Source organism: Rhinopithecus roxellana, chromosome 8 (genome assembly GCF_007565055.1).
Source record: "Rhinopithecus roxellana isolate Shanxi Qingling chromosome 8, ASM756505v1, whole genome shotgun sequence".
Lineage (NCBI taxonomy): Eukaryota > Metazoa > Chordata > Mammalia > Primates > Cercopithecidae > Rhinopithecus > Rhinopithecus roxellana.
Window position 1 is genome coordinate 126985513 of NC_044556.1, and position 20703 is coordinate 127006215.

Sequence of the window (20703 nt, forward strand, 5' to 3'; positions counted from 1 at the left end):
TTCATAGTGGTTGTACCAGTTTACATTCCCACCAGCAGTGTACAAGGGTTTGCTTTTCTCTACATCCTCCGCCTGTCTTTTGGGTATAAACCATTTTAACCAGGGTTAGATGATACCTCATTGTAGTTTTGATTTGCGTTTCTCAAATTTCATGTCCAAAACTTATCTGGCCTCTGTTCTTTCCATCCCTCCCTACCCATATCATCTTATAGCTAAACCAAAGTAAAAGCGATCCATCTGTTCCCCTGCCTCAAGGTCACCCTGCTGTCACCTATTCTGCATGCTGTCCCTGGAAGGATGCTTCATGGAGCAGAGAAGACCAGGACATTGCTCTTTCATCAGGTCCAAGTCCCTTGGAATCAAGCTCATGTACTTTCTGGCTTTTGCTGGTCTTCTAACATTATTTCCTAAGAAACGCACAAACCTGTACCCTAAGCTCTATTCTAGTAAACATTTTACTGCTCCCTGACAAGACCATCATAGTTTATGTCTCAGTGACTTTGCACAGATTATTTCCTCCTCCACAAAAGGCCATTTTGTCACCTTGTCAGCCTGGTATACACCTACTCTTCAAGTCTCAACTCAAACAACATCTCCCTGTAAACACTTCCCTGAAACCTCCAAGAACAGATTCTCACTAATTCCTTGGTGTTCTAGCCCTCGGTGCGCCCTGCTGTTATAGCTCTTATCACATAGAATCATCACTGTTTACAGGCAATTGCCACTGCTCTCGTGTGATTGAAATGACTTGCTACTGATATTCCTGTCTCTATGGTCTTTCTGCATCATCAACCCATAATCCAGCATCTCTACCTGGTTTCAGAACCTCCAATGGTTCCTTACACTCAACCGAGGCAACCAGAAACTCAGTCACATGGCATGTGCATGGTCCTTTGTTAGCCATTTTCCAGCCTCATCCTTACCATCTCGTGTGTGTACGTATTTATAACTCGATGACAGCTGCCATATTGAATGACTTTTACTTCCTTTAAAACACCATGTTCTTTTGTCCCTTCTAGGCTTTTTATGTGCTATTTTCCTTTACTAAAATGCCCTTATCCTAGACTTCTCCTCTTTTGAGAAACCCGGTACAGTGTGTGTGTGTGTGTGTGTGTGTGTGTGTGTGTGTGTGTCCGGGTTCTAATTACTTTCTCCTTTTTCGCCTCCTATTGCTGCCAGGTAGGATTAACTGTCCTCTCTTCTGAGTACTCTCCTCACTTTATTTATATTATTAAATTAAGCCTTATCACTGTGCCCAATTTTCATGTTTCTACCACCTATCACAAACCTGACCCACAGCAGGAGGGTTATAAAATGTTTTTGCTGGTCTGATGGATATATCCAATCCAATTCAACAAACACTTACAAGCATCTGTTATAGGAAAAATCCTTCACTAGGCACTTTGCAAAAATAAATTAGGCATTCCCCACCCCTAAGAAACTTACAGTCTAGTTAATGGCGTAAAAAGTTGATGCATTAGGAGAGCTTGGTATTTAAAAGAAACAGTTTCATACTGTCAGGAAACTCTTTCTAATTCATTACCGTGGGTTTTTCTGAAACAAGACTTTACTAAAGCAGGACACTCCCTGCTTTGATCAGGCCTGGATTAGCTGGGCCTAGGTTGGGTATCCACTGTCTATAAATATGTAATAAGTATCAAGGGAGATTGGGAGACCCTAATCCACACTATAGCCTCAGAGAAACTGGCCATTCAACATTAGAATACCCAGGGCCCCATTTATCTCTTGAGAGAAACGATGGAAAGAACTTTTATTATGCTGACAGCAGTTAAGCCTATAGAAACTGGAATTTACAATCAAAAAGGATTCTTCCAATCTCTGGGAAGAACACCTGTTATGAAGGGAATTCAAGTGGAGGTATGAGAGAGTAAAACTCTATATATCTTTCAGGAGACACTGGTTGACTATCAGTTGAGGAAAATGTTATCAAATGTAGCACAAGGAGATGCCACTCAAATATCCTCTACTATATCTTACAGGGACTCTGCCTAAAATTCTTTAAGATGGGGCACTGTATAAATATGGGGCTGCATGATAGAGAGTTCTAACAGCAACAATAGAGATTTCATAGTGCTTTAGCAGTCTCCAAAAAGGCACATTTTAATATAATTTAATTCTGATAAAGCTCTATGTTCTATGTGCAAGGTATTGTTGACTCATTTGACATGTGAGAGAACTGAAGCTCAGAGAATTTGTTTTCTTATCCAGTATCACACAGCAAATAACTGGTAAAGCTGACTAGAGCTTGTGCCCCAAACTCCGCTGGTGTGGCAGTGATACCAGTGAAGAGAGAGGCAGTGGGAGCTGTGGCCGCAATAACCACTGATCATGACAGTGAAGTGGCACACGGTGGCTCTGTGGAAGGATAGCTCTGTCCACGTGGAGGAGAGTGGATTAGCCACCTTAACCCTGCCAGGGGGAAGGAAGGAACTTGGAGGCTCAGGGTCCTGTGATTCTACCAGGCAGGGGCTTAAAGGTCAAAGACAATTACACAGATTTTGATGCCATAGATCATTCCTCAACTGCACTGCCCCAATCCTTACCTAGCTCAATCCCAAGGCCAATGTGGTAGAGGAAGCAGGGGTACATATAGTATCCATCTTTCCACATACAACACACTTTATTAACTTTAATTCATTTGTCTAAACAGCAAAATATGACTACTGAGTCTTCCAGAAGAAATTGAGAGTCATCTGACCAAGAAATAGCCTTTCAAACAACTTGGAAACTTGTTTGAGAGTGCCATTATCTGGGAGAGATGATTCTCTGAAATTTTCCACTCTAGGCTCTTCTTTCTTCCTTAGGAGGAAACACCAGTCATGGTCCAAAAATTCTTCTTGCAGAAACTGGTTTTGTTCCATAGAGCCCACAACCCAATCCAACACCTCTTCACCTTCATGTGCCTCCCTCACTCCCAGACTCTTTACCACCTTCTGCCACTTCTATCATTCCTACCTCTACTACGCCTCCTGCTCCTTGAAGGATCCGTGTAAAAGGTCAGCTGGGGGTCATTTTCTGCCTCTGTGCCAGAATCCCCTTCAGGGTTCAAGAAGGCGGAACCAGCTGTAATGAAAGCAGCATGGCCAAGAAAACGTTTTCAGTTCTGGTTTCATAATACCAAACCATTGGGTAATTTCAATAGGAAAAATCAACAAAAATTAAAGTAAGTTGACTGATAATCTGGGAGAAGTAGCCAAGGGGGTTGGGGCTTCCTCATACCCCCTTTGGAGATTTGTTGAAGAAGTAGACCATTAGGACAGCAGTCACTGGAGCTCTACCCTGCCCAGCCCACTTCCCTCTGACTAGGGCCATTTCTGGCACCTGCCAGAGAGGACCTCCAGGGAGAGTGGGTGGAACAGGAAGAAAGGGGAATTTCCCTCATTACAGGTTATGATTCTGTTAATATGAGACTATCTAAGGGGTATAGGAAATTACATCTTTGTGTTTTTTCTGGCTCTAGAATTATATATATTTAATACAAAAAAGACAGAAGAGAATAAAGGAAATACATAAAACTATATAAAGGAAACAATTCTAATGCCCTCTAAATCCTTTAAATCAGAGATAAACTCTGCTAACATTTCATGTGTATACTCTCTGGCTTTTACTGACACAGAAACAAGTAAAGGTTTTTTAATCTATCTTTAAAAACGGCATTATGCTGTATCTTCTACTTTATAACTTCATTTTTTCCCATTTAATAGATGGGGGGTCAACTTTCCATATTAACAAATATAGATCTGTATTATTTCAAATGGCTGCATGTAAGTGCTGGACAGCAGACAGATGTGCCAGGTAGTTAACCAATTCCCTGTTGATGGACATTTAAGCTATTTCCAATTTTTCGCTTGTTTAAACAATGCTGTGATGAACGGCCTTTTACACACTTCTTTGCGCACTTGTCCAATTATTTCCTAAGAATAGACTCTTGTTGGTGAAATTACTTGGTCAAAAGGTTTGCACATTTACATTTTTTTTGGTAAGTAGCTTTTAACTGGCCTCCAGAAAGGCTGTGCTGGGGCATACCCCCTCTAGCCATGCATGAGAGAATGGGTAGAAGATATTAATGGCCCTGCCTCTACCAATATGAAGGAATCCACCCGCAAACCCTAGCATCAGACATGCATACCTCTCGCTTTGTTGTTGATCCGCTTTCTCTGGCTGCTAGAGGTGTGAGAGAGAAGGGTGGCTTGCTGGTGGTTGGAGTCCACAGGGCTAGTGGCGATAATGTTATCTTTATACTTGTTCATCAGTGACAGCTTGGCATTGTCACTTCCTGTATAAGGAAAAGATGAGGCAAAAACTTTAAGAGAAAAGATCGAAAGAAAGGAAGAAGGAAATCTGCATAAATCAAGAAGATAAGGTCTCACAGAACTGAAATAAGACACCAGCCAACTGAGAGACTAGCTGCAAGGAACTGAAATACTGCTTTTTGATTTCTGAGGGACTGCAAAGTTATGGGAGAAGCAGTGATGTCAGGGAATTACAACTGAAAATCCAATTCAACTATTATTATATTATGTATTATAATAATTCTGTATTGATAAGGTCAACACTTGTAACCCTTTGGCTAAATACAAACTGCAGATTTCTTTATTTTGGTCAGCACAGAGTTTTAAAAGAATTTGAATTTGTGTGCATTCAGGCAGAACATGCCCCTTCTCTTTCATCACAGTCTGCACCATCCCCTATTGTCTGACCTCCTTCTGCTTCACATATCTGTGTTATCTGTTGACCTCCTAAAGGCATTTGAGTTGATAATAACCCCTGAGTACCATACGTCTACTTTGTGGGCTTAGCACTACACCAGGTGTTACAGGGAATATGAAGAGGTGTTGATGATATGTCCCCCATATTCTCAAGGAATTCTCAGGTTTTAAATCTTATTAGAAATTGGCTTTTCGTGTAGAATTTCCTGTAGACAACAAGCAGAATAAAAACCTCTACATGTTTCCACTCTTTCAAGCCCCACTGAAAGTTCATATATAGTAAGCAATGTTCAGCATCAAATATGTCTTCCTCAAAGATAATTGGGCAGTTCTTTGAAGGATCACCGTTAAGGGTTTATCTATGGAGATTTGCTGATTCATAGAAGTTTTAAAGAGAAATAGGTAGGCTACTGTAAAGGAAGAGTGCAGTCTTTCTCTCTCTGCAGTTTTGACCCTGATCTTCTTCATCTGGATTAGTTCTTCTAGCCAGTGTCTCCATAGATACACAATGCATCTAGGGTCTGATACCATGATTGCAATCCTTCATATTCTTTGAAGAAGTGCATCCCTTGTAGAGAGCACAGAGGCATGAGCAAGATAACATAACTAAAACACTCCAGGCCCAATTCTCAGGAGTCATAGGAAAAAGCAGATACCACTGTCCCCTCCACTTCAATGGAGAGTTAAATTGCCTAAGCAAATATACAATATACAAGAAATCATATACACATATTCATTTTTCTTGCTATCTCATTTCCCAGAGGGTTGCTCATTACACACTAAAATGGCTCTAACTCACTCCTCTGTTGAACGTTACAGTATGTTGCTTCCAGTGCCTGGTGAAAGTGAAAAGAGATCCAATTTACATGGTTCTTCTGGTTTTCTAGATTAGAAAACAGCTCTCATCATCTCAGGCAACAGGTTATTCTTCCCCATCTAGGGAAGGCACTGCCACATCACACTACCTAGGACAACAAGCTGTTGTCACACAGCTGTTCCTACCTACTCCCCAGCTCCTTGAGATGAAGGACCAAACAGCCCCTTGCCTTTCTCCCATCCCCACCTGGTGTGAGGTCCATCCCCGACTTTTCATTGCAGCCCTGCAAGGAGTCGAGGGTGCGCGTGACCTGGCTGGCAAAGTCCTCCCCTCCGTTCATGCACTCCCTCTGCAGGTGGTGGCGCAGATCAGTGATGTCATACTCATAGCCGTCCAAGATGGGTGTCTCCCGGATGCTCAGGGTGCCACTGGAGTTGTGGCCCTGCACGCGAGCGTTGCGCAGACTCTCCCGTCCGTGCCCGCCAATCAGCACAGAAGGAATGTAGTGAATCTCGTTGGCTGCCTCGGCACTGGCACTCTTCTGAGGCTGGGGGACCCGGCGGCGTTTGCACCAGCGCCGGCGAGTATACAGGATCATCACCAGGCACAAGATGGACAGCAGCAGAGCGATCATGCCACCCTAGGAAGAGAGGACCACAGATGGATGTGGGAAGATGGGCAGGCTCCTCATCTTCCTTCCGCCACCGCCATTCATCACTTATTTATGCATTCATTCTTTCAACTGTATTAAGCATTTGTAGCAAGCATCATTCAGCAGTCAAGGGAAAGTCTGCTGTGACTGGTATTTAGGGTGAGAGAAAAATGGAGCGGGGATGACCAGTGCATCATTTCAAGTGATCCAGTTCCTTCGGGCTTAGCAAACAATTTGAAGAAAGAAGTCTTTGTGAGTGTGTGTGAGTGTGTGTGTGTGTGTGTGTGTGTGTGTGTGATTTCAGCTGCAAAAACAGGGGAAAGGGTTTATTTGTTAAGTCAAATCTGCCACACATAAAGCTGGTTTCAGGACTTTATTTTTTTAGCAATATGGGGTGGCATCTGGTTTCTTCCTGTCTCACGTCTAAAGATCAATCATAGATTCTAACAGTGGTTCCACCAATTATCAGTGGGTCCTATAAATTCTTAACCTCAGATCCCTCATCTGTATAATGGAGAAGACACCACTTAACCACCCAGGGTGGTTGTAAGAATTAGGTTAGCCAAATATGTAAAGTGCCTAGCATAATATATCTCACATAATCAAAGCTGCTCTCAGCATAACCTTAAATGTCTCCATCTGAGTAACTGGTCCAGCAGGAAAAACCATTGACAAATCTGAATTGAAATTTACATCCATCAGGAACTTACCACCAAGTGTGGGGAGGAATCTCATCATTTGAACATGACTTTTTGGGTCACAGATTTCCCTTAACCACACAGTCCTGAGTGATGTTCCCTCTTCTTACTAAAGCTCAGGGGAAGGGATTGAGACCCAAGTCCTGGAGTCAGGCTGGTGGAGGAGTTACCTTCTGGTGTTCAAAGGCTAACACCTCGAAGGCCATTCCTTACAAATCAGGACACCACTCTGCTGCCTGTCAGAGGTGAGGATGCAGGACTCAGTGAGACTGAACATATGGCCTTGACATCACCGGGGCAGCATTTAGAGGGACAGACTTTAAGCTTGGTGCTGCACGGCACTCGGTGGGCATAAATCTTCCAGTGCGCAATCTCTGTTCACTCCCTTTATTTTGGTCAATATCTTTCCAAACCTATTTAATTAGGCTAGCATGTGCCAAATGGTTCTTCTCTCAATCTTAGGCTTCAATCATACCTCCCTATCAAATAAGCTAGAGACAAAAATCCCCTACTAATTCCCAGAGGGCCCACCTGCATAAGACTAGGTCAAGAGTATGCCCCCAAATACATTCAAGGGGCTTTTCCAGTCTCATAATAATTATGCCTTGGATTTATAAAATTCCTTTCCCTGAAAATCTTCCTATTTATCCTCCCTCTTTCACCATCACTGTAAGCAAAGGAATACACACACACACACACACACACACACACACACACACACATACACTGCCACTTTCAAGCAGGCAGCACAGAGGAGCAGAGACACGAGGCAACAGAGTTAGCTGCCAAGTGACAGGGTATATCATGTGACTTGTTGGGGACAGATGTATGCTGACCTCCTGGTTTTCAATTCTTTCTTTTCTTTGCAGAACCCTTTCTCCTGGTGCAAGCTCTTATGCAAGTAATGCAAGTACAGGGAAAGAGTAAACATGCTCAGGTTCCATTGTGGGTAGGAGTCCAAAGCCAAGTATTCTAATTCCTTGCTAACTGCTAACTCCACTCCCATCTATCCTGGCAGCCCTGCAGACACACACGCAGAGCTCCTGGGACCCCACAGAATACTGCCTAGAAGACACAGCGCCTCCACAGTGCTGTGCCACTCATTGACAGTGACTGTTTGTGTCCAACCCAACAGTTTTTTTTTTTTTTTTTTTTTTTAACAGAACCTGTATCTCAGAGTCAGAGCTAACTTTTCCTTCACCCCAAATTGAAATTGCAACAATAGGTAATTAAGCCACACGGAAGGAATAACTTCCCAACTGAGAGAAGTTGTCAGACATTGAATTAGGCTAGTGAAAACGAGAGGTAATTTTATTCCCTAAAGAGCTGTAAGAGTAGCTTAAGCATCAATCTCTAAGGAATGGCTTAAACACCATATTTTTTGCTCACGTAGGTTTTTTTAGGAGCTCCTTCCACTGTTCCTCTCTAATTCTCCTTTCAGATGGTCACAACAGTGTTATGATGAGGTCTGGGGCATAGGCTCATTCCCTATATTATGCAGTAATAAAACTAGATTAGCTGTCTATTATAATGCTTTTACCATGTACCAGATACTTGCTCAAAAGGTTCCTCACTTTCAACTCAATTTCCCATTTTACATTTGAAAAAGATGAGGCACAGAAGTTAAATAACTTGCCCAACGTCACACAGCAAATGAGCAGTGGGACTGGAACAAGACCACAACTCTTATTTCAGAGCCTATATTCTTAAACACTAGCCTGCAGTCACCCAGAATGAGCATGGCTCACTGAAGAGACATCTACACCCCGGCATCTATCTAACAGATCACAAGAGAACAGAGTAGGAGAGTGTGGATGAATACATCCAGATCTATTGTCAGTTCTGAAAGAAAAAGAGTATTCAAATACTCAAATTTCAAATATTCGAAGTGCACATCTAGCTGACAGTGGGTCAAAGGAGGAGCTATCATAAACAAAGTACCTTTAGTAAGCACCTACTAAGCATCCAAATCCAAGATTAGTTGGTAGTAAAAAGACAACACTCACATTTTAAGTTATCTGTGTTAAAATAGGACTATTTATATCACTACATGCCTGAAAGATACCATTAGGCCCTCAACTGGGCTGAATTTAGATGAGAAATGTGTACTTTCTTTCAATTTAGGGACCCATTGCATATCCATCTCTAGGTTCAGCCCCTTCCTTTTCTGATGAAAAAACCAAGGCTCAGAGAAACTACAGAACTAGACAGTGCAGAACTGGCTCTAGTCCCAGATCTTCCTTCACTGCTCTTCTCACAGGCCATTTTGGTAAGTTCATCCAAAATTCTCTTTACCATGTGTGGAGCCTAGACACTAAATTAAGAATATTTTATGTTCATTTTTCTTAAAAACATAACTTATAGGGAGCTAGAACAGAAGCTTTTGTTTTGCTAAGCCAGTATATTTAGCTTCTCTAATTTTGCTTTAGTGAAAAAACGCATCATCTGCTTAGAGTCAGTGACTCTCGATGACCTCAGCTTTCTAATAATCAGTTACCAGGAATAAGCTTCAGTCAATAGGTAAAACTCAGCACAAGCATTTGAAAAAGGATTCTCAGGTACTCAAGCTGTGGTATGGGTTCTCTGCTTGTGTAACCCAAATTGGTGACAGATGTCAAAATGCTTTGCAATGGCTTACTAATTGTGGACTATTTTACAAATAATAATATACCATAATGTGATATGACATTAATATGTGATATTATTTAATAATATTTTGTAATAATTATTTGTAAGATCACTACACATAAATTCCTCTGAAATGCTCTACCTGCTTGAGCAGGTAGTAAGTAGGAAGAAAATATAGGCCCACCACTGTACTAGGAAACGGCAGGGGTCTACCACTTTGGTAACTGTCCTTCTACAGTGAGGACTTGGCTCACATTCAGTTACTGTTACATTTTTCAATAAACCATAGGTCTTGGACAATTTCTTTCTTTCTTTCTTTTTTTTTTTGAGACAGGGCCTCACTCTGTCACCCAGGTTGGAGTGCAGAGGTGTGAACTTGGCCCATGTGAACTTGGCCCACTGCAACCTCTGTCTCTCGTGTTCAAGTGATGCTCTCATCTCAACCTCCCAAGTAGCTGGGATTACAGGCACACACCACCACACCTGGCTAATTTTTGTATTTTTAGTAGAGACAGGGTTTGACCATGTTGGCGAGGCTGGTCTCTAACTCCTGACCTCAAATAATCCACTTGCCTCGGCCTCCCAAAGTGGTGGGATTACAGGTATGAGCCACTGAGCCCAGCCAATTTTCATTATTTTTAACCTTACTACTTTTGTAGAGAATTTTAAGCAGTTTCAGTAAATGTCATGGATACTCCAGGATTTTCCTTTCAAAGAGTCTAGTGAAATGAAGAGGGGGCAGATGGAATGGAAAGAAACCCTAGGCCAAAGACTGTGGCTGGAAACATCCCAATAGCCAAGTCAAAAGAGAAAGGCAAGATGCACACATCTTACACAGCTTATTGGGAGCACCAGTTGTCCTCTGGATACTCAGCTCCCAAAAGACTTCTACTTAACGTCTGCTCATGAGCACGCTGACAAACAGAATGGGCACTTATCACACAAGGCTTTACAGAGAGTGTACAGGGGTTCTTCACATGCACATGTCTTGTTTTGAGTTTCTGTTTTACCCTAGATGTGTTCAGAAAGTATTCTTCATTTATTTGTGTTAGCTCCAATTTTTATAGCCATTGGAAAAACAAAGACAAAACATTACAGTATATCTGGATTCAGGCAACAAGTTACAAGTTGTAAACTCTGAATATTAAAAAAGAAACACTGACTGTAAGCACTGGCTGCAAAACATGGAACTGTTTTGCTCGTTATTCATCCTTGCATGAGTTTTCTGATTATTCTATTGATTTTTTCTCAAAACTGTTAACATTTGGTAACTAGAAGCATGTTTGGAGTATATGAGAAACCCACATCTATTAACGAGTTCCTTGAAAAGAAAATGTGGCATTTTAAAATACATTTTTCTTTTAAAAAATCAATAAATCATTTCTACTGGCTGTAATAGATACCACACAAATGAAATCAGCTTTTATTTTATTATGAAATTGACATTTTCATCACTTACTTAAGAGAGTAGTATGAGGTTTGTCAGATAATTTGTAGATTTTAGAATTTTTATGTAACAATGTGTTACATAACATTGATGGTAATTGCCGAAGGATGGAAAATTCTAAGCAGATCTCTCCTTTATGCTTATCCCAGTCCTCTGGACCAATGACAAGACTGTCTCATTATCTGACCCGTATATTCATCCTGGGTCGTGGGTCATACTTTCCTCCTTCAGCTAACTCCTATTCATTCTTCAAAGTCAATTCAGTGACACGACTTCAGCTAACCATTCTCTAGTCTCACTGCACTTTCCATAGAACCCTCCACATAATTCTAACCACAAGTACATTTACCTTTGATTTTCTTGTCTATCTCATTTGCTAGACTACAGAGAGCAGGGGCCATGGGGCAGAGGCCATGTCTAATCTATCTCTTTTATAGCTCCAGGGTAAAGCACAGTGCCTGGCATAAAGCAGATGGTCAATAATTGTGGGACAGAGGAAGGAAGGGAGAGGGGAAAGAAGAAATAAAGAGGGAGGAAGGAAAGAAGGAAGGGAAGAAGGGAAGGAAAGAGAGAGGAAGAGAAGGAAGAAAAAAGAAAGGAAAAAAAGGAAGAAGCATCATCAACTTTCAGTATATTTCAATATGGTCATCTTCTCTGTGCCTACAAGCTAATCTTGTATAAGTTAGCTGGTTGGGTGACTCATTTATTCAATTTGTTACTAAATCATTCAACAAGCACTTACTGATACCTACTTTAGCAAGGCATTTTTTCAGTGGTCACTTATGAAGACAGTGAGTAACACAGGTATAGTTCCTGATCTTATGGAGTTTATATTTTAGTTATAGGAATTAATCTACATAATTTGATTTTTAAAGATAAATGCAGGCATAAAAGGAAGACAAAAACAGATCACAGGCACTGGCCAGTCATTACTTCTCTTCTTCAAACCAAAGACACTGTGGTAGATGAAGATATCTTGGACTAGAGGTAATACTCTGGTAACAACCCCATGGACCAGTGGAATCCTTCTCAAATCAGTGTCACATAATCAATAAATCCTAAAATAAAAGAATCTGGATCTATTAAATGTCACAAAGTTTAGAGAGTCACCTGGGCTTTCTGAAACCTTGGCAGAGAAATGGAAAAGCTGAGATTATGCTTCCAGCTACCATCTGTCAAGAGACTACAGCCAATCAATCAGCTCACATTTCAAAGCTTACTTTTACCTTAGGAGTAAGCAGAAGAGTGAATCTGAGACAGAATTAATTATTCCTCAAGGCAATGGACATACTGAATTCAAATTATATTCCTAGAGGAATCAAATAGTGGTTACAAAATAGGAATCATATACAAGAGTTTGGTAGCTCATGTCTCCTGTTTTGTCTTAATACCAATGCCCCAAGGTCAGGGGTAAACACCCTCTCTCGTATACAGCAACAATCACTCATATTTTTTTCTGGATATCACTCATATCTTTTATAAGAGGCAGAACAAGAACAGAAAAACTGTGCAAACCCACATGGAAACTCTAGGCATATCCTAATCTAGAACCAAAATGTTTCAGGAATAAGGAATGGATAAAGCAGATAGATAACTTCTTAAGATCCCTTCTGATCCTGTGATACTATGGAGCCTACTGGAAAACTAGACTTAAATTACTAGCAACATGAAGAATCCCAGTAAAATAATAGGGCCAAGCAGCTGTGTAATTGTGTGCAAATTGCAGACCCCTTGGAACCTAACCCAAGCCTTCATAGATAAAAATTCAGTGATTGAAAGAAATGCATGACTCTTCCAATCTGAAAATTTTCTTTTCTTTTTTTTTTTTTTTTTTTTTTTTTTGTGTTAGCTCCAATTTTTATAGCCATTGGAAAAACAAAGACAAAACATTACAGTATATCTGGATTCAGGCAACAAGTTACAAGTTGTAAACTCTGAATATTAAAAAAGAAACACTGACTGTAAGCACTGGCTGCAAAACATGGAATTGTTTTGCTCGTTATTCATCTTTGCATGAGTTTTCTGATTATTCTATTGATTTTTTCTCAAAACTGTTAACATTTGTTAACCTTCCACGACAGACTCGCTCTGTCGCCCAGGCTGGAGTGCGGTGGCCGGATCTCAGCTCACTGCAAGCTCCGCCTCCCGGGTTTACGCCATTCTCCTGCCTCAGCCTCCCAAGTTGGGACTACAGGCGCCCGCCACCTCGCCCGGCTAGTTTTTTGTATTTTTTAGTAGAGACGGGGTTTCACCAGGTTAGCCAGGATGGTCTCAATCTCCTGACCTCGTGATCCGCCCGTCTCGGCCTCCCAAAGTGCTGGGATTACAGGCTTGAGCCACCGCGCCCGGCCAATCTGAAAATTTTCTGATTGTAACACCGATCCCTGTCAAACAGGAAATGGCTCTGCATTGGTAAACTAAGGGTAGACAAAATGCCTGTGCATTCTTCCTGCCTAGCAAAGTCACAAACCACAGACCAAGGAGATGATGGCGCTGACCCACCAGAAGCAGGTCATCAACCCCATGTAGCCAATGATCTCCTCACAAGCAGATCCCCTCTTCCCCAATTGCATACAAAGGCCTCTGAAATGAGTGGATATCATGAAAACTGTGATAACACATTCTTGACCATGAAGATCCCTTTCCTGCCAGAAGGAGTCACCCAAACTAGAAGAGAAAATGCCCTTGCTTCTCTGGCAGATTTTCTTTTCTATGCTGGCTGGTGAATAGAAATCCATTATCCCCTGCCCATCTCCTTTGCAGATGAAAGACAAGTGAAAACACTTTAAGCATATTAAGTAGCAAGTTCGATTTATAAATTATTAGGAACATTACCTCCCCTTGGGAGTTTTCTGAAGTCTTTAATCGTGTGGAAAGGCTTTCCAGTTGCCACGGGCCACCATGTTAATTAAGAGGCCTCATTATGTCTTCTGGGGCTCCTGGTGTGAATTGCATGCCCCACTGGCAGGGCCCAGCCCGTGCTGCCTGGTTAACCTCTCACTGGGGTAGTTACTACTGCTGACTGCTGCCTCAAGATGCTTCAGCATCCCCTTCCCCCATGCCCCTAGGACCAAGTATCCAAAGCTTAGGGAAGAAATAGGATATTCCCCCAATTCTATCTCATTAAAATGCCACTGGTGGGTAAATATAGGGATGAGGCAACCTTCCACGAACAAGAGGCAAAGGCTAAGACCAAGAGCCTTTCAAGGTTAAGCAGGTTGGTATTTGAGTCCTTCCAACCTAAAGAGGCTATGTTTCTCTCGGGAGGAAACTCAACTCTCTAGCTTTGTAATTACTTTTTAATTTAATTTTGTTTTATTTTGTTTTTCCTAGCTCTAAAAGTTTTAAGACCGTTAGGTTTGATCATCTTTCTTCTTTAATCTGGAAAGTTTGTCTTCAATTCCTTTATGAGACTTTAGGAGTTTCGTCTAATGACAGCCTGGAGCCCTACAGGGACAGTGGCTGGAAGCTAGTGTGCTGGAGTCAGCCCGGGCTATTTCAAGTTGTACTCTTTCAGATTCTGTTTATAGAACTGCTTTTTTCCATTCTCGAGATTTTTTTTTCTTGCCTCAGACCCTTGACTCTGTCATCCCAAAGAAAAGCAAAGGAGCACATTTGTCCGTGAGCTGCTTAGAGCTCTCTCATCATTAGTAGCTACAGTTACCTGTTGTTTGCCTTAACGAGAGTGTTAAGGCCAAGCAGGGCTAGGTGACAGAGAAACAGCTCATCATGGGCTGGGTTTTCAGCCCATAGATCCATAATTCCAAAGACTGACCTACACCTCTGCAGTGTAGGAGACCAGTAAGGAATCAGGCTACCTGGGCAGACCTGAGGTCCTTCATCCCTCTGGATGCAGATGTAATAATTTTCTAAGAGGTGACGCTGCCTAGTCAGACATCATGGATGGCACCCCAATTAGTATCATGTGTTAAGAGGCTGGCCCCACATATAACCCATGTGTGTGGATATTAGTGTGCATGCACACGCACTAATGTGTGTATTATGCACAACAGACAGGCTGGAAGATAAAAGGGTTCACACGGAAGCAGAAGCACTCCAGGTCGCTGTCTCAGCAACTCATGGGCAGAGCTGCATGAGACAGGCTCCCTCCACGGGCTGTGGGCACCAGCCCTTCAAAACTTCACAAGCCAAGCATGAAGCCAATAAATAAATATCACCAGCTGGATAATGCTCAATGCCTATTCTGGGCCATGTTCCTTTCCTCCTTTCTTCTTTGTTTTTTATGCAGTAGGTGATCTTGATGAAATAAAATAATAATAATAATCTACTCCATTAGGACCAAACATTAAGGGAATTATTGAACGAGTAGGGGAAGAGGCAGCGGGCACAGTATATGCTAATGACCATTAGACTTTATCCCTATTTTTCTCAGATCATAAAGGAGTTATTAAATCCCTCTTCCTCCCGTTTCCTCAAAGTCAGGCAGGCCAGTTTAACGGGGGAAAAGAGGTTCTCAGAGAGCTGATAGTTCCATAGGCAGCAGCTGGGGCTGAGTACATGAAAATCAACAGCATTAAAAACTAGTCACTGCAGGAAGACCTTATGCAGGGCATGTGTAGGGATTCCAGTGACTTCAGAGGTAAACAGCCTATAACATAGTTGGGAATAGGAGGGGAAAGAGGGCCAGGATGTCAAAATTTCTCTGAATTTGGTACATATTCATCAGTATCACTACCTGAACCAGGGAAGACCCTGAAGATCGGTTTCCTCTCCAGCTAACACTGAGATGGATCCTTAAAGGCTGAACTATTCAGAGATGCCTGTGAGTCGGGGTGTAGGTAGAAGGCCTTTCACATGGAGTGTGGCCTTGATCATATTCTTGTCCCACACAGAGAGGTACAACTTGATTTTCATGATTGCTGTGAGATCTGGTGTGCCAGGATCCAGTCAAGTATTCAAGGATCCTGCCCCTGTTCTCTTTTACAGTGGGATTTCCAGCAGCACAGTCCCTAGACTGGGAGAGGTAAAGATCACATAGCTGATGGCTAGTTTTGTGATGATCTCAAAGTCCACAAACCACTATAAAAGAATTAAGCATTTATCAGCTTCCTATAGTTAATCCCATTATATGTGCTTAATTCTTCCTCCAAACTCCTGCCTCATTTTGTTAGTCTGTTCACACACTGCCTTATTCCTAGAGTACTGGTACAATAAAGAAGTAATACTGATGACAACTACTATTTATTGTGTTTACCACATGCCAGACATAGCACCTAATGAATTATACTCATTATTTGATTTAGTCCTACCAATAAGTATAAGTAGTAAAAATTACAATTTCCATTTTTAGAAAGTAACTTACCCAAGTTTACATAGTAGTATGAGGCCAAACTAAGACTCAACCACTGACATTAATGATGCTGTTTTATGACCATGTCACATAGAAAGAAGTCCACCACTGTGGTCTGGGTTCTAATCACTCAACTTCCCATTTTCTTTAAATTAAACCCCAGACTTCCTTGCTTCTACAACTAACTCTTGAGGTTATGCAAGTGAGGATCCCTAAATGTCTACACTCAGTACTGTCTACACTGCCTGATGCCTGCAATCCTTTCCAGTTAAGCTTGATCATCGGATTGGCCAGATACAACATTTTAAACAATAATTTAACCAACATGGCCAAGGAGGATCACACTTGTCAGCTTGTCATTTTGACACAGGCAGCGAAAATTCTATGGAGATATCTGCCCTTGGGTAGATGTAAAGTGAAATTAACTGTCTTCAGAGTCTGAGAGTACAGATGCTCAACCATTTCCTTGAGAACAGTCTGACACTAATGCACCCAGACTCAGGTCTCTTTGTTCTCTGTAAGCCCTGTTCTGGGATGGGAGACATAAGAAGAACAATAAACACTTTCCACAGTATAACAACACATATATAAGACAGACTGGGGAGAACTGTCAGACTTAACTTTCAGGGAAACTAGGAACTTCATTACAGTCAGGTCACACACAAAAAACACTGTGCTAGCCGATAGATTTGGAGAAGACAGGAGAAAGCCCACAGGCCATGTTTTGCATTAGAACCCAAAAGATAACAACGGCCATTCCCAGTGCAAGTCATTTAATGCCAGTCAAAAACAGAGGTTAACAAAACTTGTATATGTTGCTTTGTGCTCATAAACTTCCTCCAACTGGTAACTGATTTGATCCACCACAGAAAATTCTAATCACAGGCCCCAAATTCTAATCCAAACCCTGGGAGAAAAATGGGTATCCATGGTCATATCCCTTGTAATGTTCCAGCTGTGACTCAATCTTGGCATCCAAGTAAGATGCACATTAGAGCTCAAGAATTGTAGCAAAGGGAACAGAAGAGGAAATTAAGGGCTGAGAGGAGATGCTGACGTACGAACACGATTAGAGCATCATACGCCAATATCCCTTCCAAGTCCCTCACTTCTTGCCAGCAAGCTTTGTCTGGCATCAAACAGGGGAAGGAAGAGAAACCCTGGCAGTCAAAAAAGTCTTCTTTGGGGCCCCACACTGAGTGCTGTGGCTCTTATTTCTCCCTCTTTAAAAAATTATTAAATTGAATTTTTTTTTTCTCTGGAATTAATCAAGCACAAAATCTGAAGAAGAGGCCTGGTTTGTGAAGGCAATCTCTGAATGAGGTACTGACATCCTCATTAGGACGGGCTTCGTTAAGCCACCAGCTCCAACATCAGCAGCATATTGTCTTCAGCTAATTACATTTTTTGCTGGCAAAGCTATCGTACAAGTCTTCAAATCCTTCCCATCATTAATTTTAAGAAATGAAACACACACACACACACACACACACACACACACACACACACACCCAATTGCCCTGTCCTACCTCCTCTCTCCCTGGCATCCTACCCACCCATAGCCCCAGGCTGTCAAGCTTTGTTTTTCTGTGTTTTCAGGCTTCCTCTCTTGTACTGGCATTTGTTGTTGTTGTTTGTTTCATTTTGTTTTTTGAGGTGGGGATGGGGGTTGTGATGGAGTGGGGTGCAGGTAGAGAGTCTGTTGCTTAGGCCTGATTTCTTCACTAGCTGACCATGGTTCCCTCTGTTCCCAGCAGAACAGCCAAATGCTGATTACTCCCACCAAGACCTCCCGCGCAGTCTTGGTGCTCACCAGCCAAAGATGGGCAGGAGCAAAGGGAAGCTAGAAATTGAGCCCCAGCTCTTCCCCACCTGCCAGAGAAAGTGACAAAAGGCTCAACTCTGCTATTGTTTGTCAGGTTTTGATTTGCTGATGAGTGGCTCAATCATGCAGGGAATCCATAGGTCAGCCAGAGACATTTGCGTGATACAAATGCAGTCAGGGGTTCTTGCTTCCAAGACAACTGACGAGGCAGACATCATCCACTGGGCCAACTGCCTAATTCTGTACCTGTTTTCCTGAACCCGTGGGGTCATTCCCAGCCAACCTGCAGCATCATTATAAATTAATTCAGATCATAGTGTTCACAGAGTTTCTTCTTTCTACATTTTAATAGTTGTGATTTATTTTTTCTATTCTTAACATTCAGTTCTGTTGTAAGGGAGAGAGAGACAGAAAGAGAGAAAAACGGGAGGGAGAGGAAAAGGGAGAAAGAGCAGGTATGGGGTAATAGGTCTTTCTCTGCCTATCTCCAAACCTTTGCTTTCTCATTTCCCTGAAATGTCCTTCTTTGTATCTCCCCTACCTATGCCTTTTCTGTGCTTTCAAGTTGCAGCATACATCCGTCTCCTTCCTGAAACCTACTTTGATTACTCTGATTCTCAGACATGTTGTTCTATTCCAATTCCTAATGCATATGCAGACATTTATCAATTAATCCTTAATCCCTAATTCTGTTGCTCTCTGTATCATGGCTCTGACTGGACTTGCAGGTAGAGACCAAGTTCTAAATTCCTTCCACAGCCCCAGCCTTAGCAGAATGTCCAGCACAGGGCTGACACTCAGTGAATGCTACATAGCTTGATTAACTCCAGGGAGGCACATTCAGCTGACTTGCTGAGGCTGACAAAACACAAACAGCATTATGTTCACACTGTTGGTCAGTTCAGACTGAAGACCTCCATCTGAAAATCTCTCTTCCTTCTTTTCTGCTGGTTCCTGGATCACTCTGAGGGGCACTCCCTTGGTCATGGAGTCCTCCCAGGAGAAAGTCAACTATAGTCAGGTGGTGGTTTCCTTACCCATGAGGATGCTCAAATCAAGGTGCATGCTACAGATCCATCACCCAGAGGATACAGCTGTGTTTTTAGAGCATGTGAAGACTTCTCTTTACCCAACCTCACTCTAGCTCCTATCTTTTGGTGCCTTTAGCCAGCATTTGTGAGATGGCTGAAGGCTCACTTATAGTGACAGATTGTTTTTCTAGTAAAATAAACTAACCTGCATGTTAATCTAACTGTTCCTGCTCCACTCCTTAGAGGTCTGCAGGAATAGAGTATCAACACCAGAGAAGTCAAAACTTGTAATCACATTAAAAATGTCTATTTAGAATCTAATTATAGGTACATACATGTAGCTGCACTACACACTTTATAAAGTGAATGGTGCAAAAATAAAAGTCCCTTCTCTTAGAAACGAAAGTGTTAATTTTGCATTTATATTTCTGTTTCTGCAGAGTGACTACAGGTAGGATGGAGAAGTTCTTCTTAACTTCATTCTATAATTGGGGAAATTAAATTTGGCTTAACAGGAAAACAAAACACTGTCAGGACCAACACTTCTCCATAGTTTTTTCTGCCACCATACCATGAGAGATACAGGCTACAAACCGGGTAGACCCCTTTGGCACACTGAAGGCTCAATGTTCCCCTGGCACCAGCTGTAACTCCAATTTTTTATCTCTATCAGTCAGCAAAGTATAACACAATGTAAGTTGAGTGAGAATGACCTTATTGTAGGTCATTTGTAACTCTGACTCCACTCTAATGGAGAAAAGAAAACCAGTCACAATTTTCAGCACTTTACCTGTTATTACTATCAAATGCACTTGGCACATCTTACAAATGATACAGACAGACCAGCCATCGTGACACCGTAGTAGAAGTGTGAAAGCAGCCACTGAGAACAGGAAAACCAGGAGCTGTTGGTTTTGCCCGGAAGGCTGAGTCAGGGACTTCCTGGATATTCAGGCTCTGGGAGGGGCCCTCTTCATTGCAGAACACCATGTGGTCTCATCCCACCCCTTATACCATGCCTCGTGACACTCAAAACTAAAGTTGCCACTATGAAAACCTTTATAGTAATTTTGCTCAGTATCAACTTAAAAAATTATACGTATACATGCACACACACGCAGAGGGAGAGTGAGATGGCCTCATGATCTAGCCACTTCTCGTGTGAGTGACAGCCTTCTCCTAAGGTTCCTGTTCCATGAATATGTGAAGGGAGGAAGAGATGTGAGGGTTCAGTGGAGAAAAGGGATCACAGGACCAGAGAGGAGGCCTGAGAGAACATTTTGCTGAAGATCGTCCAGGAGAGAGGGGAAAATACACTGACTGATCACCTGCTCCCCATCCCAACTGTGCCACTGACCAGCCATTCAGCCATCTAACCTCTTTGAGCCTTGGCTCTCCATATTACCAGACTTTCTCAGCCTTCCTTGCAAGGCTGTCTGTTCATTCCCAAAGTCCCTTTCAGCCTCTCAGCAAAAGGCTAGGCCCTTGGTTAGAACTGAGAGAAGCATAATCCCTCCCACCAAGGAGTTTACACTCAGGGGAGGTAGGCTTATGCACAGGTAAG

General features: G+C 42.1%; 1 protein-coding gene across 3 annotated transcripts in view; it reads right to left on the bottom strand.

Moving 5' to 3' along the window:
• ASTN1 (astrotactin 1) overlaps positions 1-20703 on the bottom strand; it is a 311322-nt gene that overhangs the window by 172212 nt on the left and 118407 nt on the right. For all 3 annotated transcript variants that reach the window (XM_010367398.2, XM_030937122.1, XM_010367397.2), the window contains exons 3-5: positions 5794-6187; positions 4151-4297; positions 2977-3084 (exon numbers count right to left, since the gene is read on the bottom strand). In XM_010367398.2, coding sequence (XP_010365700.1) covers positions 2977-3084; positions 4151-4297; positions 5794-6187 — 649 coding nt within the window. The remainder of the gene's footprint in view (positions 1-2976; positions 3085-4150; positions 4298-5793; positions 6188-20703) is intronic.